We start from the raw sequence: 24,610 nt of genomic DNA on the forward strand, positions 1-24,610 counted from the left end.
ATGGCAAAAAACTAGCATCTTGAGGGCTGCTGGGATTCCCGGAGGATTCCCAGTACTGGAGAGGTTAAAGATGTGTCAGACAGTTCATGACCGTCTCACAGTAAGCATGCTCCACTTCTCACTGCATCAAATTTTATAAACTAGCATCCAGATTCAGTTCAGGCATTATATCAACAGATGCTATTTTTAGGCACTTTATCAGTGAACACCAGGTGACCAGCTTGCAGGCTAATGTACTCACCTGCTCTACTGTTAGCATCAGAAAATCACCAAAGGTTTTAATTTCTTTAGTCTGTGTTCATGAAACACACTGCATTGTGAAGTGGGCACATTGTATTGCTCCTTTCAAGTGTCCTACAGGGCTCTGTACATCTGTGTATAGCATCTAGTAATTTTTCCTGCATATTTACATCAATTTTGATGGCAAAGGATCTTAACCTACTTGGAAGACAGGAATGCTGCCCAGTCTCTAAAGTGTGTAGCTGAACTCCACATATGTTGTCTACTTCCAGGAGCAAAACCTTACGCATGTTTACCTGTGCCACCTTAGCTGCCAGTTTACTCTTCTAATCTTTAAGTATGGACAATTTAAGGGTATTTTGTTATTGCACAATCAAGGAATCCCAGCATAATCCAAAGATGCCATCCATATCTTACCAGGAGCTGGAACAAGACCTGTGGCCTCTAGCTGAGCTACACAGCTACCCTAAGGATGTAGGAGGTGGCTCCTTGTTCTTCTCCACGCCCCCTAAACCGTCACATTAGTTCCTCTTTTGCATCTGAATAAAAATTAAATTTAGGTGATGTTAATAAAACTGTTAAAATGGTACCCCATGCAGCAGACCCTTTTCATTCCTCTTTGCGCAGTCAGGCTTCCTTTAGCTTATTGGTGTTCAGGGAAAGAGCTGGAGGTTGTCCTGGCCAGCAGAATATCCAAACGGTTAACCAAATCCAGTTCCAGCATCTTGATCCGGCAATTTAAAGGTAAGCTAAACAAACATCATGGCTGCCTCAGAGACCCCAGCTAAGGAGGAGAAAGAATTCTTATAAACCAGTTTGCATGGTGTAAACCAGACACACAGAGGGAAATCTAGCGTGGCATTTTCTGTTACAAAGGCCTCTTCTGTTGAACGGCCATTGCTCCTTAGAAGGGATTCAAAGGGCTAAACTCCATTTTCAAAGACAAGGCTAACAGGGTTCATGGCTGCAGATTCTCCTGTTTTCCCTCCACACTCTCTGCTACTACCTACTGTTTTCACAGCCCTCTCTTCTCACCACTGTCCAGTGCTTTATGCCCTGAAGAACCAAGCAGCATCTGAAGAGAGAACCACCAACAAATCACCAGCTGGAAGACACAAAGACCAACAAAGTAAGGGGAAGAGAGAAGAGTGGAGGGGTCTGGAAAAGAAAAGGAGTTTATTTATCATAAATACAGATCAGCTAGACATGCAGTTTATCCCACAGAAGAGGCAAAAACCCTGGAGACTCTCCAGAAAGCCACAGGCTGGAAAGCTGTTTCCCAGTCACTTCCCTCTCTCCACAGCAATACCAGGATGAACTCAATTATCCAGCAGCTCGGTGATCTTTTCTGCCATGGGATTGTACTGACACGTCCCACCAACAGTATCTGTGTCTGCTAATGGCAGCAATCTATCTCCATGCTGGCAAACTCCTCCTGCCTGGTCAGAGGTGGAGGTTTCTTAACAAATTAATTAATTCTGTCAGTGCTTGTTCAGAGCACAATGGTGCACAGGGATTCAGTGGATGGGGGGGTGTATTCGCAGACCTAACTGGGAATCCTGCTGCCAACATCTGTTTTGGGAAAGGCCATTTCTAGAAACAGTATGAAATGAGGCTCTTCAGGCTTACGTCAGAACTTTGGGCATATTGTTTTAGCAGCAACCTCTGGATTTTGTTCCCAGTAAGAACACCACACTTTGAACAGGTTGATGACATGTGATCTAATAATTACAACTGGTTTCTCCCTGTGCAGCAAGGGTTGGAAGTCCCCTGCATTCTCCCTGGCCCTCTGCCACACAAACCCCTCGCTGCACAGTCCCTGGAAGCAGATGCTGCAATAGCTGACAGAGTGACCGCACTTGAGGAAAGAAGAGATCAGCAAAGAGTTCATCCTTCAGTCTTCTGGGGCTCAGTTTTTCTCCAGGATTTTGGTGAGGAGTTCATTCAGCCGGCTCACCATTGGTCTGGGATCCTCATTCAGTCCTGCTGCTATCATGGCATTCTCATAAATCTGAAAAAGAGAAGCAAGCATTAAATAAGCAGCAAGAGCAAGCTGGATGACTGCTGGGGAAGAAGTGAATGTCACTTTCCAGGACTTGTATGCTGAGACCAAGCATGTCTTCTAGGCCATCTGGTAGGAAAACACATAGACCACAAGTACCAGAAATACCAGTGATTCCTGCCCACTACAAGGGCTTCACCCTGTTCCCTGCCACATGTGGTCTGCGAGCTGGTTCTGGGGAGGATGGTGCCGCTTCTGGAGAAGGCCTGGCTCTCACCTGATCAAGCAACAGCTGGGCCAGATCAGGCTGACTGTCCTTGAGCTCATTAAGCTTCTTAATCAGAGCATGCCTGCAAGAATGAGAGAGATCAACACTGAGACTTGGTATTTTTGGACATGACAAAAAATTTGTTTCCAGAATGAGCAGCTAAGCCAAGGTGGGACAGAAAAGGTTTTACCTAAAGGCCAAAATAGCTCCAACTTCCTTGCTCTTGTTCTGGGGGCTTCTCTCCTCTCTCCCATCCTGTCCCCATAACCCCCATTGTCCTCAGAGGGCCGGACACAGTGTATCGGTGACTCAAGTCAACTGTGCTATGCAGCCTCACAGACCAAGGCACTGTGGCACACACTGCCACTGCACTTAATGGGGAGGGCTCTGCTATTTGGGAGTATTACACTGTCTCCTCTTTGCCTTCACCCCAGCAAGACCACAGTACCCCAGGCTTAGCACTGGTATTGCTCCCCCTTACCCTGTGTTGATCTCCAGGGTGGGCTGCAGGAGCTGGGCACGCTCCTCTTGGGTCTTGGCCAGCTGCTGCATGCGAAGAAAGTGGCGAGCAGCCCCCATCTCAAGCACAGTGATCATGGCAGGGTGGGTGTCCAGCCGTGTAGTCACCTGTAGCAAAAACAGCAATCAGTGCCGAGATGGAAAATGCACATGGGTTAGAGGTGGGGGATGTTCAAGGACTTGGGGGTCTCCTCAGCACAGATCCACACCAAGCCCCTGCATGATTTGTCCCGACCCCACCGGAGCTGCCTAAACCAGCAGGAAAACTGAGGCCCCAAATGGCCCCGCTGGTCAACAGGCAGCTCGCAGCTGGACCCAAAGCACTCCTTGCCAATAAGCCTCTCTGGTCCACATGCAAGACAGTCAGCAGCCTGTTCTTCTGGTAACTGGAGCATGAACTAGTAAAACGGGCTTGGCTTACACATTAAGATGTGGTTCTTCCGCAGCCACACTGACCATCCAAATGACAAATGCCAGCATTCATACCATTTACAGCAAGGAGGCATGGAGAAGAATGATATCTCTCATGGTCCAAAGAAAAAATCTGTGGCAGCAGATCCCCAATCAATCACCATCTTTTTTCCCTAGATTATTACCTCCATGGATCTCCTGTACTCAGTTACCCAGTCACAGAATACCTACCTTAACACCAGTGACTCGAGAGCCTAAGGCATTTCTCATCCAGGCCATCAGATCCTCAGCCTCTTTCTCTGTCAGACGTTCTGCAGCTGGCAGGAGAAAGAAGGCACATCTGAGCGTGCATCTATAGTGTGCCAATGAACAGTGAGCCTTACTCCTGGGCTCAGTCCATTTCATACTTCCATTTATCTGTTCTCTTGTAGAAATGGGAAGGCAGCACCACTCAGCACACACCTACTGGGATGCCCTCATCCCAGACCGTGGCATACCCAGAGAGGGCAGGCTCATCATGCCCTGCTAATGCTGGCCTGCCTCTGTCAGGGCACCAGACATATGTGTGTTGTTAAAACTCAAATCCTGGAAACTCCACATATGACATGCCATCTATTTAAATTAGCAAATTGCTTAAACTTCGATTACGTGGAATGAAAAGGATCTGCAAGAACTGCAAGTTGCCTCAGAGCATGAGAATGGCAGGATGGAAAGGAGTGCTCTTGCTCACACACTCAGGAACTGCAAGAGCACTGGAGGAGGTGTACCCTCACTGGCTGGCACAGGGCAGCAGGACTGCATGCAGCAGGAAGGGCCAGGGCAGTCTCACAATACCTGGGTGGCTCTCCTCAAACTTCTCTTCCTTATAGTGATCAACAACTATATCTGTCTCCACAGAGATCAGCTTCTTCTTGTCAAACTCTCGAAGGTGCAAGAGTGTCAGCTCATCAAATTGCTCATAGCAGAACAGGACCTGTGCAAAAAAAAGGGACAATAACACATTGTTTGGGATGTAACAGCACTTCCTCCTTCCCAAAGCAACTCTGCACCAAACAGCAAGAACATCACAAGGCAAACTAGCAGGTTCAGTCCCATGGTGACTATTGCTTAGGGCCCCAAATGAAAGGAAACCCTTGGAGGGCTTTGTACCATGGGTGGCAGGTCTGCAGCTCAACAAGTCCTGCTGCCCCACAGAAAGTGAGAACTGGCACTGACTCCAGTCCTGAAAGGGCCACCTGCCCACAGAGGACACCTGTAACACCATTACCAGCCCTGCACAGCAGCTCCTAGGCTCCTGCTCTGGGGTTCAGCGAAGGTATTAAACAGATGTCAGAACTAGATGTCTGCACTAAGTACTAACCCGCCTGCACAGAGTGCATGCCAGGTCCTTCCTGGCCTCATGCCACAGTAGCCAGTCTGAGTGGAGACTGAGGGAGCCCGGACAAAGACACTGCGGTGGTGGGGCTCTATCACAGGCCTCACTGCCCTGCTCAGCTCTGAGATCCAGGTGAGGCCTGACCACTGCTGTAGTAGCTCAGGGTGTTCCCCTGGCCATGGCACACTGCTCACCCACCTCCATGTCTTTTTTCTTCATGGCCTCAAAGTATGGGGAGTGCTCAGCCAGGTGCCGGTTGGGTGCACACAGATAGTAGATGTTTCTGCTCCCTGCCTTCATGCGGGAGGCATAGTCAGTGAGGCTGGTCAGCTGGCCCGCAGGCAGGGCGGACGATTCATAACGTAGCAACTTTGCTATGTCCTCCTGAAAGAAATGTGCTCCTGTGAGCTGAGGGCAGGCAACCATAGCTCTACCTGACCACTCCCAGCCCCAAGAATTCCCTTTGTATCATGCAGGCCTGTTTGCAGCCCTGCAAAAAGGCTCAGGGAATTCCAAGTCCCTCCTTTCCTACTCCAGATATTAAGGAGGCAGAAAAGTGACCTAGACAGGATGTCGGTCAAGCTCTCCTGGAAATGGGAATCCAGGCAGAGGACAACAGTAGGGGAAAGCCCTACTTTATTGCCTATTGTAGTCCATATTGTATCAGGGAGGGCTGACACCACAGTGTGGGTACAGAGACTCTGCGGTGTCTCAAATTAAGTGGGAAGCAGCACCCAGTCAGAAAGAGTGAGAGTTTGGGCACTAGAGAATCTGTAGGTCTTGTTAGACCCAAGAACACAAGTTACGGGCACGTAAGATTCACAGAGAAGCAGCAGCCCCCTCATCCCAGGTCATGGTAGGAGTCAGTAATCTTTCCCATCAGCTGCAGTGCTTCAGGATTCCTGGTACCTTGACATCCTGCTCTGCTATCGTGACAATCCCCTCTCTCATGAATACCCCGTAGTCCTCAAAGAATTTGGCATATTTCTCAGGGTCCTTCTTGCTCTGGTCAATGAAGAATTTGATCAACCTCTTCTGTAAAACATCTCGTAGCTTCCTGCAGCAGGAACAAGCCTTTTTAAAGACAGCTGCTAGACCAAGACAAGACATTTTAGGTGAACATCTCTCTCCCTGTGCAGTGTTTTAGTGATGCATTTGCAAACATGAGGACAAAGAACCACCTCTGCGCCCACTGTCTCCTCTCCCTCATGGCTCTACATCTGTTCTTTGTATCTCAGTCAAAAGCAGCTCTTGAGCTGGAGCGATAGCTAGAGCTGTAGTACAAACGTACTGCTGAAGCTCAAATCTTCAGTAACTTGTGACTCAGTGATGCTGCAGTACATAACCAACTGTGCACAGGGCATCTGCCTCACTTCCACAGGTACCCTTAAACATGGGAAGGAAGCAGCTATAAAAGGGTTACACTTGGAGGAACCCTTTCTAAAGGCCTGAAAAACCACTGTGAAGTGACAGGGTTAATTTGGTGACTATAGTGAAGGTAAAGGCATTTCACCAGCTGTAGAATACAAAGTTAGCCATCAAACCTAACAAGATACCAGCACCAATGCTAAGAAGAGCTTACTCTTATACTTCCTTCAAGTTCCAACAATGGCAGGTGTTTGAGAGGGGACTTGAAGGACAAAAAGGAAAAAACAAAGCCAGATCTAAGGGGTTCTTAGAGGAGACTGGCCTGCTGGCAGACAGCCTCACTGGGCCTCGGCACCAAGTGAAAACCCTGCTGGCTGGCACTCAGTTCTTGACAAATGTTAGTGTGAGCACAGCAGAGCTTTGAAGGAAGTCTAGAGACAAGAGGCACAAGGTGCTGTTTGAAGATCTACACATAAATAATGGTGACACTACAGTATGGCCCAGCCTCCTAGTATTGACAGCTGACTTACTATTTGATTTTGTTTTCCGAACCACTTGGTGGTGCAGACCACTTTAAATAGCAAATCCACCGTTACTGCTGTAGACCAGAGATACCAAAAGGCAGCTTAGGGCACGAGGGGCATGTGCCCCAAGCAGGTGGCAGCAGATTGTATGACAAAGGACAGTGCTCCGACATCTCGAGATGTGACCAGCATGGCTGAGAAACAACTCACTTTATCGACTACAGAAATTCTCAAGGATGGAAATGCTGCAGCTTACCTGCCAGGTCCCTCCAAAGCCCTCTAACTATCCCACAATGCCCCCTCCTCAACCAGCAAGAAGCTGAAGAGCCTCAGCAGTCCACAGGATCTACCTCTTGCTTACCTGATAAGAGCACTCTCCTGCAGCAGCTCCCTGCTGAGGTTCAGGGGTATATCCTCACTGTCCACAACACCTGGAACACAGAGCAACCCTTGAACAGCAAGGCAAACACAAGTGACAGGCTCAGGAAGGCAGCCCCTCGCCTCACCCCCTGTGGAAGCCATGGTCCACAGCCCGCTATTCCTGGTCCCAGCACACACCTCTAAGAAAACGTAGCCATTTAGGCAGGATGTCTGCAGCTTTGGTTTGGATGAGAATTTTGCGGCTGTAGAGGGCAACGCTGGAGCCCAGTTCCCTGCTGATATCAAACATGGATGGTTTCTGCAGGAACAAGAGACAGAAGGGTAACACCAGCACTGTGCAGGGTGCCCAGCTGCACACTATGCTGCAGTATCTCTGTGGCTGCACCAGCTGACCAGGTCACACTGTGGTCTTCACTACCAGTGCTGAACCCAATGAGAGCTGAAATCTTGGCTGTCTTCCCTAGGGACCTACCTGAGCCATCTCCCTGCTCCTGTCATGGCTCCACACCCCCACCATTATCCTGTGGCACCCAGCCCACTGCAGAGATGCCATACTGGATATTCCTCCTCGCCATTCTGCAGCCTTAGCTGCCTCCTTTCCCTAAGGAGCTCTCCTCTCCTCTTCAGAGCAACTAGGCAGATGTCCCACTGTTCCCTGGCCAGAAGGGCACTTACTTGTTCAGGCACATAGAAGATGCTGCGGATGTTGAGGGGAGCATCGGTCTTGTAGTGCAGGATGTAGCGGGGCTTGTCATAAGCCTGCGCTATGAAGCGGTAGAACTCCTCATGCTGCCACTCACCGATGTCCTTGGGGTCCAGCATCCACAGTGCCTGTGGAGGAGGAGGGAGATGAGCCCCCATCAGCTCTCAATACCTGTGGCCTCACAGCACAGCGCTCTTCTTTCAGAGTTATGCTTTCCCTTCAGGGTACTGGAGCAAAGAAATACGATCTTTCAAACAGGCAGAGTCCTCTCCACAGCCCACGGGCAGTGGAATGTATTATGGTTCAGGCACATTATCACAGACTAACACATTACTGCCCCTCAGCTGATCTCACGTCACCTCCCATAGAGGTGCTCTTGCCCTGCGACATATGTAAGGCAGTTTTGTTTAGCCCAAAGCAAAAGGGATTTGGCTAACCTCAATCACCTCATACTTGCTACTGGCCAAGAGCGTCCTGGACAGTTACCACAGCTCAGCTGACTGGCAGGATCTCAAGGCCTGACCAACAAGCAAAAGAAAAGTGAAAGTTTAAGTAGGTCTGTTGCAACTGGCCTGCCTCCTTGATGGAGGTCACTATCCCACCACAAGATCAGCTGAGTGCTTTATGAAGCAACTCCTGAATTGCCTGTTTTCTGCTGATTTGTTTTGGAGCAGTTCAGGAGATGCTTTGTGAACCACTCGGCCATCCCTGCCGCAGGGTCAAAAAGTGCTGCAGCAGTACCATTTCACACATCAACACGTGAGTTGAAGTCATGAGCTCCAGACCAGGTCCTTCCCCATGGCCATGCTTTCCACCTGCTGCTGCTCTAAACCCCCCAACACTTTCTGGAGCATTCAGTCCATGCTCACACCAGATTTAAGTTTTCAGTATCTCAGCAAAAGACTAGCACCTAGCAAAAACGTGGGAAGTTCTGCCCATTTAACAAGCATGGGGACTCAACTAAGAATCTCATGTTTCCAGCCGCGTGAAGCCCACTATGCTCACTGCCACCCTTTTCTACTCGAGCCCTAATGAGTGACAGGAGCGACCACTGGGGGCAATACAAACATCCAGCCCACCCTCCACCTACCAGTGTAAGGGATTCAGGGCTCTGGCAGCCCTCCCATGCTGCCATACTCCTTAAAGCTTCTTCTGCCTCAAAGCCTTGTTCCGCAAGTGGCTTCATAACATTTCCAGCACATGCAAGTGTCCTGGAGGGTTTGCAGGATCACAGGTAGGATTATGGACTCAACTGGGTACTATGGTGCTTTACAGCAGCTGTTTTAGGTAAAGTGCTGCTTTCCCAGAGGCTTACTTGTAGCTACAGTTATCACAGATAGATGGGAAAAGCCTCTAACTCCACATTGTCAGCTACATGGCAAACATTCAAGAGTTTATCTAGGAAAATCCACACCAGGGATCTAACTATGTCTCTGTTTACAGTGAACTGATGTTGATGTGTGGAAAAACGCAAAAACAAGATCCTGGATAAATAAAAGGCCTGAAATGGGAGTATAATGCGAATAAAGCTGTTGCTGTATCCCAAGGGAAAACAGACTTTCTGATAAGAAGATAAAGTACATGACTATTAAGGGCATTTCACCCCTTGCTCTAGTACTACTCTTCTCTAGGGAGTCTGTTCTATTGATTGTCAGGTAGAAAGAGCAAACAGCTGTCTAAATCTATTTCTGGTTTTGTAATTTAAAGAAAACAGCTAGAAAGCCTTTGGAACAGAAACACTATTATGCTGGAATCCAAAAAAATATCAGTGACTAGCAACACCAATTACAGAACCTTAGATAAATTAACATGACAAAATATTTAAGTACAGTCTTGAAAGTCTGTGCATTCAGTGCCACATTCCAGGAAACAAACAAACCAAAAAAACCCCACACACCCGATCTCTACCTGCTCTTTTAGGTAAGGACGCTTTAACCCACCAGAAAAATAGATGCTGGAGGAAAATGATTCGTAGATTTTTGTTTTCAATATAATTAATTTCACCTAGGTGATTCCTGCAATTGGGCCAAGAACTCCTGACTAAAATGGATCTGGCTGCTATATAATTTTTAGCGGTCAGAAAATGACAGCATCAAGCAGTGCTCAGCTAAGAGCTGTGAAGAAAATCAGGCTGTAAGCTGAGCCACTAAGAAAACCAACCATTCACTGACACTGGCTACCTCATGCTGAAGGACAGAGAGAACTGCAGCAAGAGGTGTCAGCACACCAGTGATGTGAGGAATTGCTAACATATTACCTGGCTTAAACAGTTAGAATAATTATTATAAAGCATTGAAATAATCATTCTGATTAAGGGAAGATCCAGAAGATAACTATAAATAAAAACTGCTTTGCTAGTCTGCAAGAATTCTCTCCAACAAGCAGTTCCAGGCATGACTCCTGCTGGATTGTTGTCTTTTATTCTAATTAACGGATCACTACAGGGTTGGTGATATCTTGGACAATCCTATCCTGATTTCTAGGGACAGCAGCAGCTTTATGCTGTTTCCTGTCTCCAGTGGAGGATTACAATACTTCATCTCCATGAGTGACCTGCCTGTGGCCCTCCTGCTCACCTGTAATGTGTTAATTCTTCTCCCATTGAGATATAGTGGGAAGCTGATGAAGTTGCTGTATTTTGTCACCACCTCTGGAATCGAAAGAAGACATAGACGAGTCACATTTGTGAAAACAACATGGCAAGAATTTCTTCAGTAACAGCAGGTGAAAGGTGCTGCAGGAGAGGAAAACTGCTGTCAATTCACCTCCCATTCAAGGGGCAGCAACAGACTTCACAGAGCCCCTCAGCAGGTAACAGCATTTCCCTGCTCCACTCACCCTTGACTCTGTCTTCATTTGCAAACTCCTTGCAGTCTTCTTTGAGATGTATAATAATCTTAGTCCCAGTTCTGACTCCAGATGCTTCTGCAATCTCAAACATTCCTGAACTAGGATTAGAAACAGACCGCATGTCAGCTTGTGCCTCAGATACATCCATGATGGGACATAAAAATATTCTATTAAACTAAGAGCACACACAACACTTCAGTGCCAAAAGGAAAAGGCAAAAAATCTTGAATGCCTGAATGCTCTCTGTGCCTCTGAGAAGCTCCCCCAAAACATGTGGCTGTCTTCCCTACAGAGACTGCAGATGCAGGACACACTACTCTGCAAAGACACCAATAGCCTCTACAGAAAAGGAAACAAACTTCAAACGAACTTCAGGTTGCATGGGCCCAGCCTTCAACTCCTCTCCTACATTTCCTACAGTGACCATAACACCCAGGCTCCTGCCTTCTCCCTTGACAACTCTTGACTTGTTTGTGGGCCCTTGTTCATATCTCCACTGGAGTATGCAGTAATGGGTTACAATGAAAAGCAGCTGTGCCCATTCTGGATGACCACTCCTACCCTATTGCTAAGTGAATGCTGTATAGGGATCGACTCCTGGTGAGACCACTGACCCAGGGGAGAGACAGCAGCAGTGATGACAGACAAGCATTCACTGTGTATGGCAATACAGATTGCAGTATACAGCAGCTTGCCTGCAGCCCAAGACAGTCTGTGTCTCAGTTACAAGATGTTTTTTTCAAGAATTTAAATAACTTAGTAAATTCTTCATTCCTAGGAGATTTTAAGGGGATGCAGAGATTTTCACCCCCAGAAGCTCCAATTTCAACGTGATCCAGCAGTCCACAGCTTTGCCATCACAGATGTTTGCAACTTCAAGCAAAAAGCAAAGGATGAGCACACAGATCCAAGCCACAGAAGGCACATGCCTACAGAGTCACAGCACTGCATGAGCCCTGCCTACTGTGGGTGCCCTCAAGCAAAAAGCCAAAAAGCAAAAAGCCAGGGGATGACTAGACCAAAGAGATTAAATTTGTCTCTCCAGTCTGGGGCACTGCTAAGATGATTGCCTGCCAGCAGGGAAGGAACAGGAGAGGCAGGTACTCTCTTTGCCCACAACACGCCTGCTCTGACAAAGGAAGTTTGTCCCTTTGGTTTTCACCCTGGCACATCTGACCACACTTTGTTACCATGTATAATCTGAGCAGGATCTAAACCAGTAAGCCTGGTCATGAAAGACCACACAAGCCCTGTTTTGCTTTGCACAGCTTTCAGTCCATGCCTGGTCTGGACACAGCCCCGCCACAGTTTCCATCCCATTCTGCAGCCTTACCCATCTGAAGACCAGTGGTAGCCTGGGCTCCCTGGCTCTGCAGACTGTGAGAACACCTCCACTTTATCGGCCACCATGAAAGCTGAGTAGAAACCTACTCCAAACTGGCCGATGATTTTACTACTGGCTTCAGCTTGGCTCTGCAGAGCATCCAGAAAAGCCTGGAGGAACAAAGGAGATATAAACCAGTGCGCAGTGACTTCAGGTACCACTGGGAGGCTGCAACCCATCCTGCAGCTGGGCTCCTCTGAGCACCGACGCAGCCCTACACCAGGTACCGCAGCCTGGCAGTCCAGTACCCTCATCCCACACCCATGCGTCAGCACTCTGAGGAGGGTGCCCAAGGAAAAGGGTTTCTCCCACAGGGACTGCACCTCTGGAAAAGGGGAGCATTGCTTAGGGCAACACTCGCTGCCACTAGCAGTAAAGGAAAACAAGCAAGGACTCATTCAGTCAAGAGCACAAAACCTTGAAATGGTGACTCCAGACATGGAAAAAAAAATCAGGTACATATATATAACAACTTGCCAGCATGAGGACACAGCTGCTGCCCTCCCAGACACAGGGTAAATGCCAAGTGATCCATAAGGATGGCTTGGGGAGGAAGGCATTTGCTTTTGGGGGTGAGGGCAGCCAGGTGCAGCAGCATTACACATCGGGCCCATTAGCGCTGCTTGGGCACCATGGGCCTCCCACAGCACACAGCAGAGACCATTAAGAGCTAGAAGACTCCACAGGAAGGTTTCACCTTCCAAGAGGGGTGTAATTTCACAGCTGGGCTGGGGGCCAAGGGACAAAATGGAATGAGAAATTCCTGGGAGAACAAAAGTGACTGTAATTGGAGAAGACTTTTCTAAGGGGGGAGGAGGAATGCCTCATCCCAAGTTACCTTTGAGCCTGATCGAGCGATGGTACCGAGGTTAGAAACCAGCTCTTCCTGGGTCATCCCAATACCTGTGTCCTGAAAAGAAACAGCAATAGTAGCTGACACATCAGTAGAGAAGCATTGCTTTGGCAACCAGCACCCGAGAAACTTCTGCCTCTGACTCCCACTCTCTCCCAGTCAGCTGAGTAGTAAATGCAACAGCAGACTTCCAGCTGTGGCTCCACCTGCATGTGGTCAGACAGTGGACTCAAAAGGCACACAGCTCCAAGGGGCAGCCACAGAAAGCTACCAGAGAGCTCAGAGACTCAAGCCTTTTATTGAGAGAGAACAAACCCATGCCAAGACAGGCTGGTTTCTACACCCCCTCTAAAAATGCACAGGACGACAGTGCTGGAAAGAGATCTCAACCCAGTCACAGCCTTGCTGTGCCAGGTGCCGTGCATGTACAGTGACAGCCTCCATTCCTGAACAGGTCCAAAGGGGAGTTGAGGAGCAGTGAGAAGCAGCTTACTTCCAATCCACAGATGGGAAACTGATGTCCTCACACCAGGAATCAGTGGCAGAGCAGTGAATCCCTTAACTCTCAGGTAATACAGACCCTTGTCTACAAGCACCACATTCACTGATCTCCATCTACTCTGTCTTTTCCTTCCTCTCTCTCCCTCATGTTATGCTCCACAAGACTTGAGAATGAAGCTTCCAGTGTCCAGGTCCCTGAGAGCTGGGTATTGCAGTGCCCGTGGGAACAGTCTAACCCCAGCTGGAAGTATGGTGCACCAGCCACACCTCCTGGTGCTCTGTCCAGGCTTTGAAGGCACACAGCTTGTTGTCTTCCCCAGTTTAATCCAGATTTGTACTCCTACATGCAGATAAACAACTCCCTGCTGCTAGCATACGCCTCTCAAGCAGCAGACCCTGCAGCAGCACCATCCAGAAAAGGCTGCAGCAAGCCTCAGACTAGGCTGCAACTTCGTTTGTTGCCACAACGCATTTGCACGACCCCAAGGCAACATGGATAACAGCAAACCCCAGCTAGAAACAGCCACCATCTCATACAGGACCCCAATAAAAATCTTTCCCACTTTGTAGTCCAATGTATTTTCAGACTTGCTACACACACATCTTCCACAGAAGCAAAGTGTAAGCTAATGCCCTCCAGGATGCCACTTCTGAAAACCAAGCACCATTCCCCCTCCCAAATCCCAGCAGCTTCTCTACCTGACAGAAACATCCTGAGAAGCCACTCCTACACGTTCTCTGAGCCACTCCATAAGGCAGCAGCAGCATGAAAATTAGCCAAGTGAAAGGTGATTCTTGTTCATTTGAGGAGTTCAGCTCTACTTGAGTACCTGTGAGCACAATTATCACAGCTGACAGCAGCCTGCACATCCAGCAGTGGGCTTACACACTCCCAACACTGTTAATGCAGGGGTGGGATTCAGTGTGCAGGAGTCAGCAAAACGAGCTAGAGCGGAACTGGCTGCTGCTAGATGGCTTGGAGGTGGGATGCCGGAGTGAATTCTGGCACAGCACACTTCTACCACCCATGTGGGGCATTTACTGGGTTTATTTGCTATCAAAGTAAGTTAATGTCAGTACATACTTTTTAATCTAGTGTTTAACTCCGCTGAAGAATCAAACTGTGGTCAATTTGTGAAGTTACTGAGTGAGGTGCCATGTGGGTAAGACATTTTTCTCCATCCCCACAAGTCACGGCACAGCAACACCTTCTACTTGATTAAATATGGTAAGGCCAGTCAGTCGTCTTGGCTGAGAAGAGGGATGATGCCCAGTAAGACCTCAACAGTGGGAGACGAAAAGCCAGGAAAAACAAACAGGGTATGGCAAAATCTCAGGAATCTGACATGGTCCCTTCCCCCAGGGAATAAAAAGCCAGAAAGAAAAGTTTTCAGCATCTGGTTCAGGTTTTGTTCATGCCAGACCCTGAATAGAACTCTTAACTCCTCTGATCCACTCCTATTTATAGCACAGCATGTCATTCCCAAATTCCAGTATGTTAAAAAAAAAAAATATATATCCCTACCCCGTGAATTTATTTGGCTAGTGAATTCCGAACACCCTGCCAAACTTATTGCAAAATGCTTAATGACAATTCCTGGAGACTAGTTTGATGAGGGTGAATTGCAATGAACAAAGAGAGCATGGCTCAAAACAGTCTGCTCCCCCAACAGCGCTGGGCTGCTAATAGGGAAAGCGTCCTTTTAGGTGGCCAGCTGAAGATCCTGGCAAAGCAGACATTTCCTACTGCAGGAAAACACCTGGGTGGATTACGATGAAAATGCCATCAAGATTCAAACCGCTCTTGCAGCATACACGTTTCCTGCGGCTGGCCTTCGCACTGCGCTTCTCGGCTCCCTTCACCAGATGGTGCTGCTCTGGGGAACAGGGAGTAAAGTCGCAGCGGCAGCAGTGGAGACGGGAGCTCAGCTTCTGCAGAGCAGGCCCTCTTCAGCGATGGGAAGCAAATGAACCTGCCCACGAAGAGCCCACCTCGGGCTGGGCCAACGCAAGCACTGGCAGCAGTAGCTCCATGAAATCCAAGGAAGGAGCTGGCGGGACTTCCACTGCCCTGCTCACAGCGCTCCGCGCTGCACAGGCTGCTGCTCGGCCTCTAGGCGTCTTCACCAGGAACCACCGTGTCATCACACAACCCTCCGCAAACACTTTCTACCTGCAATTGGCCAGCCTAAATGCAAGGAGTGCTGCTGCTCCACCATCAACATTACAACTTTTCTTCCCTTGCAGACAGTTTCAAACCCTCCCTTCAGCCTGCAAGAAAGTTTTATCAGGCTGAAAACAGCCACAGCAGAGTTATTCGTAAAAGCACAAAGCAAATTGTACATGGGGCTTCACAAATCACAGGACGTTGAGGGATATGTTCAAAGTGACAAACACTTCTCCATAGCTTGGAGAAACCAACCACTGTATACCATGAAACAGAGTTCAGTGCACTGACACTTAATTAGCGGAAGGTTAATTACAGAAGCCCTTCTGTTACCCAGCAGAACAACAACCTACTCACCTGGTTGAATTTCCCTTCTGGGACTTCGTACGCTGCAGAGTAAACAGCCTCCCCCTGAACCATCCCCTGTACAGCCCTGTCTCTCTGCAGACAACACACAACAGGCTACAGACTTTCACCCCATCTTCTGAGGGACTATGAAGAGCACTATGGACACACTTGTTGAACTACACTTCTAAACTAAGTAACATCTCCGCTGAAGAGACAGCGGCTGAACATTGCTTTTAGCACCTTTTTGTGTGTGGAGACCTCCCAGATATGAAGTCTGCTGTTGAACTGCACGGAACCTTTGCGCTTTCACTGCACTTTGTTCTAACCTTTGTGGCATGGGTGCTGGATGTTTGCAAATAGAGACCATTCTGTGTAATGACGGCTGGATAACTGCCAGGCACTCAATACCTCAGGGCTCCCACCATGAAATCCTCTGTTTGCTCCACAGCCCTGAGGACCTCTGTCTTCCTTGACAGAGGGGTAAATGAACACCTTCGGCCCCACCATCTGCCTCAACAAAGCAGTCAGTCCACAGCTCTTGTATTCATATCATGCTTTTTGGTAAAGCAGAGACAAACTGTACATAATTACCACAACAAATCTAGTTTAAAACAACAAATTGCTTAGTTTACTTGGTAAACAAGAACCTAGGTAATGTAACACCTTTGCTCATTACCTGAGTCCACTCTAAAGTATTGCAGAGCCTCATTACACCAAACGATCCATTAACTAACCATTAACTGCTGCCTTTGCCAGGGCTGTATCTGAAAGAATGCCTGCAGTCAGAGGTACATGTCTGAGCTATGGAGCCTTTCATTTCACTTTGTTGCAAAACGAACACTTGAAACACTTATTTCAGTGCAAAATCTCAACGGGGCATCAGAAGAACACTGACTACATTATAAAATAAGAACATGCTGCTTTCACCAACTGATAAGGTAATAAAATCCCAAAATGTCTGCTTAGCAAGTATCCCCCCCGTTATTTAAATACCTTGCTTAAAGAGACTTAAAATTCACAAGACCAGGACAGCAGCCGCACGGGAGCAGCTTTCTGGTTTAGAACCAATATGGCATCTGCAGCAGCCACGAACAGAAGAAAAGGCACAAAAAAAAAAAAATGATGCCTACAGATACAAGGTAATCTTGGCCTAGTACATGGAAGCTGTCCAAAGCAGAGAGCCTGAGGTTTCCTTTCCTTTCCAACACCCTGTGTTAACATTATTTTCAACAATGCTTATTTGCTACAGGCTCAGCCTCCACCCGTCCAGGTCTGAATACCCGCTGTTCAGAAAAGTACTTCCTTTTATCCACTTTGAATTTCCCATTTTTAAATGTGATATGCTCTTATTCTGGCACAAAGAAGAAGAAAACAAAAGATTCTGCACTTCCTTCCCTAGGCCGCAGTTATTTGAGATGCGTTTATATTTCTGGTTCCCTAGCTTATTTGTTAAAGATGATGCAACAACTGGAAGCTCTAACCCACCCCTGCAATCAGTGGCACATTTCTGTAAGCTCAATTCCACCTAAGGCTTGTCCAAGTACAGCCAGCTTTACCCCTCCATCTCTACCTGCATTATTGTCCATCTCCTGCTCCCCTGCCTCCTCAAGCCCAAGTGGCAGATGGATGCTGCAATGCTGCACACAGCTAAGGATGTAACCCTCTCTGATGTAACCCTCTCTATGCTGCAGCCTGGTAGCACAGGAGCATGGAGGGGAACCGGCTCCCCACCTGACCAAACTTTGTTGGACATGCGGGTGTACCTGCATTGAAATGCTAAAGCCCAAACATCTCAGTTCCTTATGAGAGCCTCAGGACAGCCCAGTCCTTGTTGCAGACTGTTTATAACTCATAAGCCAGGAGAGATCTGCTCAGTGATACAGGGAGCTGTTGCAGGGAGGAGTGGTGTTTGCAGTCTTTTTAACTCCTCCCAAACACAGCAAACTTGTTATTTTGTGGCTTCACAGACACTGATTTTGGATGACTGCAACAGTGAGAAGAAAGCCCAGCAAAGAGCACTGAGCAGCCCAAGCCTGGCAGCAATTATGCTGCTTACCAGTGTTAAAACAGCAGTCACACTCCCTCACCCAGCAGCAGCAGCTATTAGCTCTGTAAACATTTCAAACAATTTCCTCTAAACTGCTAGCACTGTCCTAGCCCTAAATTAAGCATCAGCAACAAGAACGGCTCCAGCCCCCAAGCTCACACAAACACAGGGTTACCACCAGACACAGCAGTATGGCAGAGCTGCGTAGCAGCAACACCAACTGCACCACAGCCAAGTGCCTGTCACCAGCTGGCCAGCCAGAGCCTTGTGCAGGTGTTGAAGGAGAGCTCTGTGGTCACAGGGCTTTGGGGTCTGTAAGGGCTTCTCTGTTCCCACCTCAAAGGGTCCAAAAATATGCCTGTGAAGCCTTATCATGCAGAACTGCAGAGCTCTGCAGATCTGTCCTCATTGAAAACACACCCCTAACATTTTCAAGCGGATTTTCTTAAGAAATCTAACCTTGCAGGCTGTGGCTGCTACCAGATGGAGCTGTCCTAGAAACAGAATGAGGCAGTTTTCAAAGGGGTGGAGAAAACAGTGGAATTTGCTAAAACAACAGGACTTCGGTGAAGGAACTGAGGTGGTATAATCCGGTGAACTAGACAGTGAACATTTCCCTCGTAGCAGATACAACACTTGGCAATACTAAGGTAGGATATTCCTGAATGAGAACATCATGTTAAAATTCTGAGTCTTGCTATGCTTACAACTGAAATTCAGTCCTGGCAGAGAAGTAAGCAGAACTGCAGTCACTTAACAGGGATGAAGGTAGTTCTTTACTGGAGCTAGATAATCTCCCTCAGGAACATGCTTGTAACGAGGGACATCACACATTACAAACCTGCCTTTTTTCAATTAGAGAGACACAAAGAGATGCTACAGCACTTGGAAGGGGATGGGAGAGATCCAGCAGATCCAGGGGCCAAGAGCACTGTGAACATCTGAGGACAAGGACCTAGGGGTCAGAGTGAGACAACAGGACCTTTCCAGAAAAAACTGGGGTGACCATTGCTACAGATCACACATGAGGGACCTGCTGCCTCTGTTTTGGTGGGTCCTAGTGAGTACAGAAAACAAAACAGCAACTAAGGGACGGGTCCCTGCCTGCCTCAATCCTTGCAGGCAAGTTTTTTTGCACCTTTGCATTCCTGAAAGGTAGGGAAATGTTCTGAATGAGGCTTGTTCAAAGCAATTGTTATATGCAGTATGTTTCTTCAAGAGGTTATAAATAAACCCTTCACTAGAGGTAAGGAGCTTTAGGCACTACTGAGAAGGCAAACCTATTAAAAGAGATTGGAGTAGCACTGTTCCCCTCAGAGTGCGGGATTGCTGCAGTTAAAAGCCTCCTAGTTAAGACCCATTTAGTCGCATTAGAGATGCACAGACAGCCAGGTAGGGGGTTATAAAAAGACAAATCCCTAACACATCTAATTGGTATGGCGTCAAATGCACCCTGTCTGCAAGGTGGGCAAACAGGTCTCAACCGAACTGCCACAGAAAGGGACAGCTTCCACAGTTACAGGACATGAGTTGTAAGAACGTCTTGATGGAGTCAGAGGCTACACGTCCACTATGATCTCGAAAGGGAAAGACAAGAGGAAGACAGGAATGACACCCTACTCGGGGCTAAACGAGAGCTCATTAACGAATCAGTATTACACAGCAGTCAGTAAAATGCAATAGTCAGGTGTGATAGGAATAGGACAGCCTCTGCATTACAGTTTGAGAATCTTTGAGTTGATGATCGTGTTGCCCACTGACGATCACTAACTTCCCCATGGCAACCGCAGCTGCTTGTTCTGCAGAGAAACAGAAGTATAAAATAACTGAGCAGCCTCTAACAGCCAGTGCTTTTGCCCCACATGAAAAATATCAGATCACATGCTTTGTCTGTGCCACATCTCCCCTGGACCTGCTATGGTCAGCCTTCACTTACATGCTGCTCTCTGCCTCATTCTCTGCTCTCCTGAGAATAGTCCACAGCTACACTCTCACAGCTGACACTGGTCCATGAGGAAAGTTACCAGTGTGATGCCTTTGCTTCAAGAACTTTGCCAAGAAAACACCAAAACTGAGTCTGAGCCTTCCACTGTGGGCAACAACCATGAACAAGATCAATCGAAGTACAGAGGCAAGGACCAGCTCCACCTTCCCTCACCACACTTAAGTCCACAGGTGAGCATGCTTCCACTGATCGCCCCCCTCCTGCTAAGCATTTTGTCACCAGTAGGGACCAATCAAAACCAGGGCTGCAGAAAGGAGGACAGACAAGTACTATGGTACTGCCCACCACATCTATAGTCCCACCTGTACAGCAGGGCAGAGCCTCAGTATCAGCTGGATTTGGCCTGTCCTGGAGCAGGAGGAGATAGAGACAATCAGCAATGGGAGGTTCTTCTCACCACTCCAGCATCTCCCAGTGACTGAGGTGAGAGGGAAAGTCTGCGAGCTACCATGTAACACCTCTGACTTAAGGAGGTGACAGAATTCCTTCCCGAAGGTCAGGATGAAATCAGACTCCAAACTTTTCCACTACTGAGAAATGCACACACAACCTGAGAAGCGCACCAGACAAGGTACTGGGAGAACAGCTACTGGTAGTTCCTAATAGGGAAGGAAGGAGCAGCAAATTTTCCTATGAGAGCAAGTGGGGAGCAGATAAATTGGTGGTTTCTCATCAAATCCTGAGGTTACAGCTTCATAAACCAGAGTTCAGCTGAAGACAAGACACTTCTTCAGGCAGGCTTGGGAATCCACAGGACTGTGCTGCCACTCAGCTTCCACTGATCCTTTATAGGACAAAGGCTAGTGATGGCAGCAGTGGGGAATAACGCTCTCCTGTTACCAAAGGGAGATACCTGGATTGTGATGGTTCCCTTTCCACTGTCCGTCTGCAGATGGATCTCCATCTCTGGCAAGGTCTTCCCTTCTGCCATCAGCCGATGACGCAGTTTCTCCAGTGCATCACTGCCATTGGAGATCAGCTCCCGGATAAATACCTAGGGACGAGACACAACCTGACACTGCAGCCTGGCCTCACCCACTGCACAGGACTCCCAGAGACCTGGGAACTCATTGCCTACTCACAAACTAATTCCCAGCTCGCTAGAAAAAGAACTGCGTTTCCCCATTATCTGCCAGGAGAACCATTTGTGTGAACTCAGTATTAAAGTGTGGAGGCTCTGAGGCTCACAGAATCACCTGGCCATACTTAAAAATTGTTTTGAAAACCATTTTCAAGGTGCATTAAGAAAACATCATTCAAGAAAGCATGCCATATGAACAGCACAGGACTTGCTGGGAAACTGAGCAGCCACTCTCCCAGCAAAACCATTTTGGATGCACCCCTTGACAGAGACAGGGCTTTGCCAACAGAAAATCTACCAGCAAGTAGTGGGTTCCTTACCTCCTTCTCTGAGTATAAGGAACGGGCAACAATGTCCAGTAGTTTCTTTGTTTCAGCCTGAAACTCATGTTTAGAGGCTGCACCTAGAATAAGATCACAAACACACCTTTAAGGCACTTCACCAGGATCCTCTTGGGAAGGAAGGCAAAACTGCAGTCTTACCATGTGCTTCAGCTTCCCAGGAGCGAAAGCCTGAAGCAGGATGGGACACAGGTAGCTGCGGCCTCCAACAAAATGACAACAAAGGTGTTCTTTACACACCCCTATGAGACAGCACACTTTGCCAAGCAGACACTTGGCCTCTGCACCTCAGCTCCTTGCACACAAACCTCAAGGCAGTCAAAGCCTGGCACATTGGTCACCATACCTGGGCTGCAGAGTAATCAGTAAACGAGAAGTGAAAGGTGGTTCCCCTTGTTCCTAATGTGTGGCTCCACGCAATCCCCAAGTGCTCTCTCAAGTGCCTCTCATGGTTTATAGCCTGCCTTCCATACTCTTCCTTGACTTGATTTTCAAGGGAACCATCTGCACATGCCCTGCTCCAAGAGCTTCTACAGCCAGGTAGCATTTCTGATGCCCAAACAATACTCAGAGCCTTAAGCAGAAAAAGGCAGATTCTCAAATATCTCTGTGGAGCAGGCAAGGGAGTGCATATGTACAGCCACCTATGCAGGTAGGTAGCTGTGCCCAGAAAGAGAATTTTCCTCAGAAAGAACAACACTACAAAACATCTCAGCTGAAAGACCATCACTGGTCTTTTAAAAATAGCATTTCTCCTGGTAGAGGCATTAGAGAACCCTGAAGCAACATGAGGGAAGCCATGGGTCACACATCATCTCTGCCATGCCTTGCTGGCAAGGGCCTACATTCCCCAGTGACAGGGGTGAAGCTGGGGTGTGGACAGCAGCAGGAGCAGTGCATCAACCCCACTGGGGTCTTCACAGCCTGGCAGTCTCAAAAGTACCTGCCAGAAAAGCCACAGGAGCATGGAGTTGAGATGCTATTTCTGTGCTTGAATAACTCATGTAACTTTGCTTTAAAGCACCTCTTGCTGGAGATGTGCAAAGCAATTCATCCTATCTAAAAGGTTGACACCACTCAGAGCTCCATGATCCACAGCAATGACCTGGGCAGGCACAGCTTGCTTCTGGGACAAAAAGTCTCCTTTTAGGCAAATTCTAGTGCCTGCAGAGTCTCTACACATATGTATGACCATCAACTGCCTGGCTAAGCCCACAGATGCAACTTCTCGCAGTGTTGATGGCCTCGTTTCTCAGTACAGGCCATTCTGATTTACACGTTCCAGTTTTGGGGAGGTGATGGTGCAATACAGATTCATACTGTAGTCTGCCAGCTAGGATGCGATGACCAATACCTGCACCTCCTCCAGAAGCAGAAACACTACTGCAGAGGGCTCACCCTCATAGTCAGTGCACAGCTGCACCCAGACATTGTCCTGGGTCTGCCTGCACCCCAAGAGTGCCCCCACAAGACACCTATGTTCACACCCACCTTTCACATTCTCTGTGTTGCTGATGATGGTGTGCAGGGGCTCTTCTTCCTTGTTCTCTGCTGTCTGTGTGCTGTACATCTGGACAGCAGAAATGCTGGTGGCAGGAACGTTGTACTGGAAGCTCCAACGACAGAATATTTGTCTTTGGAGACATGCTGCTCCTTTTGCTAGAGGACACAATTCAAGATTATTTCAGTATAAATCAAAAGTATCAGCAGCAACAGGAGTACTCTTTAAAAGTCCCATTTAAGCAATCCCGTGGGGAGTTACACTGTCCAAGCAAGACTGAAGTTCCCTTGTAATCAAACACCCACCCTTTCCCTCCAGCACTGCCTTCACCGCTCAAGAAGGGCAAGTTGCTACTTTAGACTGCCTCTTCTGAATTAAAATTCTAGCCAGAAGATGAGAATTAGTAGCTTTCACAACAAATTAACTGGTGAGGAAGAGGCAGTGTGCAGCTTTCATTGCTGTTACCTGGCCAAGCTGAAGTGTTGAGAACACTTCAACTCCCACATTACTGCCAGTGACAACATAAAACCCTGGTGCAAGCAAGGCAGCCTGCACCTCCAGGAGATGCCTCTGCTGCACACGCAGCTTCTCTGGATGCTGTACTAACACTTACCATCAGGCAGGCCTCCAGGCACCAAAATCTATTTCCTCCTGCTCATTTCCATCCTGCCAACAGTAACCAGGTCCTTTACAACAAGCTCACTCCCACATCTAAGAACAACTCCAGCCAGCCCTGTTTGGCCCCTATCAGCCAGCTGAGCAGTTACTTTATGACAATGAATATTTGACCCTTGACTGTCTGAGCACAGTTAACAGAGCACAGGGACTACATCCTCCGACAAAGCCAGCTCTGGGATAAGCAGCACATGCAGCAACAAAGCCACTAGTCAACAAAGCAATCAGCAGGGAAAATGAGAGGCAAGTCAGGAAACGGCATGAGCTCCATTAAGGACTGGGATTCCCAGTTCTCCTCCTCCCATTGTGCCCAGGTGAACGGAACAGTCTTCTCTCTGTTGGGGGATGAAACAAAGCCAAACCTGGCCACAAAAAGACCATTTACAGCACTACAGAGCTCTGTCCAAAGAGCTTGGTGTGATAATCTGAATTGTAGCGAGAATGGCCTGTGCCAGAGTAAGAGCCCCGGAGGGTGTGGATACAGTTGGACTCGATGATCTTAAAGGTCTTTTCCAACCTAAATGATTATATGATTTGAACATGCAGTGTGGTGGGGGCAGGTGGTGACTCAGCCTTCCCCAAATCTACAAAAAACTAACAGATGGGGCTGTTTTGGGAGGCAGAGGAGTGACCAGGACAGCCTGGGCAGAGCAGGGAGAGTCTGGATAAGCAACAGAAGTGGCTGGAAGCAGTGACAAGCCCAGGCTTTTCTTACGACTCACTCTGTGCTTGCAAGCTGTTTCATCAAGGAAAGGAGACAAACCCTACACCCCAGGCCTGCAAGAGGCACATTTTCAAGGTGTCCTTTCTTCAGATGAATGGGTACAGAAATACCCAAAGACTGAACTGAGAACAATTGGCATGGTGACAGTCCCTGCAGTGCACTTGTGACCTCCCTGGAAACAGCTTCTTTGGCTGTCTACAGCCCTCCAGTCCAGCTGACATGCTGGGAGAACTCAGCTGCCTCCTGAACCTTCCTCCACCTTGTCACAGCCCTTGAGTGAACTCAGCATCCCAGCCCTTTCTCCACCATCCCTCATCATCCTCCAGCTCATCTTGGGAGGTC

At 48.1% G+C, this 24,610-nt stretch overlaps 1 protein-coding gene across 1 annotated transcript; it reads right to left on the reverse strand.

Annotated features, from left to right (window-relative positions):
• Nucleotides 1–1,420: 1,420 nt before the first annotated feature.
• On the reverse strand, nt 1,421–22,969 carry TRAP1 (TNF receptor associated protein 1). Its single transcript, XM_009484724.2, has 17 exons — nt 22,860–22,969; nt 21,348–21,430; nt 20,800–20,940; nt 12,864–12,935; nt 11,975–12,135; nt 10,630–10,739; nt 10,368–10,441; nt 7,764–7,919; nt 7,266–7,386; nt 7,069–7,138; nt 5,725–5,872; nt 5,014–5,199; nt 4,275–4,413; nt 3,672–3,757; nt 2,992–3,137; nt 2,520–2,592; nt 1,421–2,251 (listed from the first exon to the last, which is right to left on the reverse strand). Exons 1-17 carry the CDS (start codon nt 22,936–22,938, stop codon nt 2,150–2,152), a joined length of 1,947 nt encoding a protein of 648 aa, XP_009482999.1. The 5' UTR covers nt 22,939–22,969; the 3' UTR covers nt 1,421–2,149.
• Between the last annotated feature and the right edge of the window lie 1,641 nt (nt 22,970–24,610).

The sequence above is a fragment of the Pelecanus crispus genome, chromosome 11 (genome assembly GCF_030463565.1).
Source record: "Pelecanus crispus isolate bPelCri1 chromosome 11, bPelCri1.pri, whole genome shotgun sequence".
Classification (NCBI taxonomy): Eukaryota; Metazoa; Chordata; class Aves; order Pelecaniformes; family Pelecanidae; genus Pelecanus; species Pelecanus crispus.

Coding starts and splice junctions, on each gene's coding strand:
- TRAP1 (XM_009484724.2), bottom strand. CDS start 22,938: ATGTACAGCACACAGACAGCAGAGAACAAGGAAGAAGAGCCCCTGCAC. Junction 5,200..5,724: donor TAGCAGAGCAGGATGTCAAG/GTACCAGGAATC, acceptor CATTTCTTTCAG/GAGGACATAGCAAAGTTGCT. Junction 2,252..2,519: donor CCCAGCTGTTGCTTGATCAG/GTGAGAGCCAGG, acceptor TCTCTTTTTCAG/ATTTATGAGAATGCCATGAT.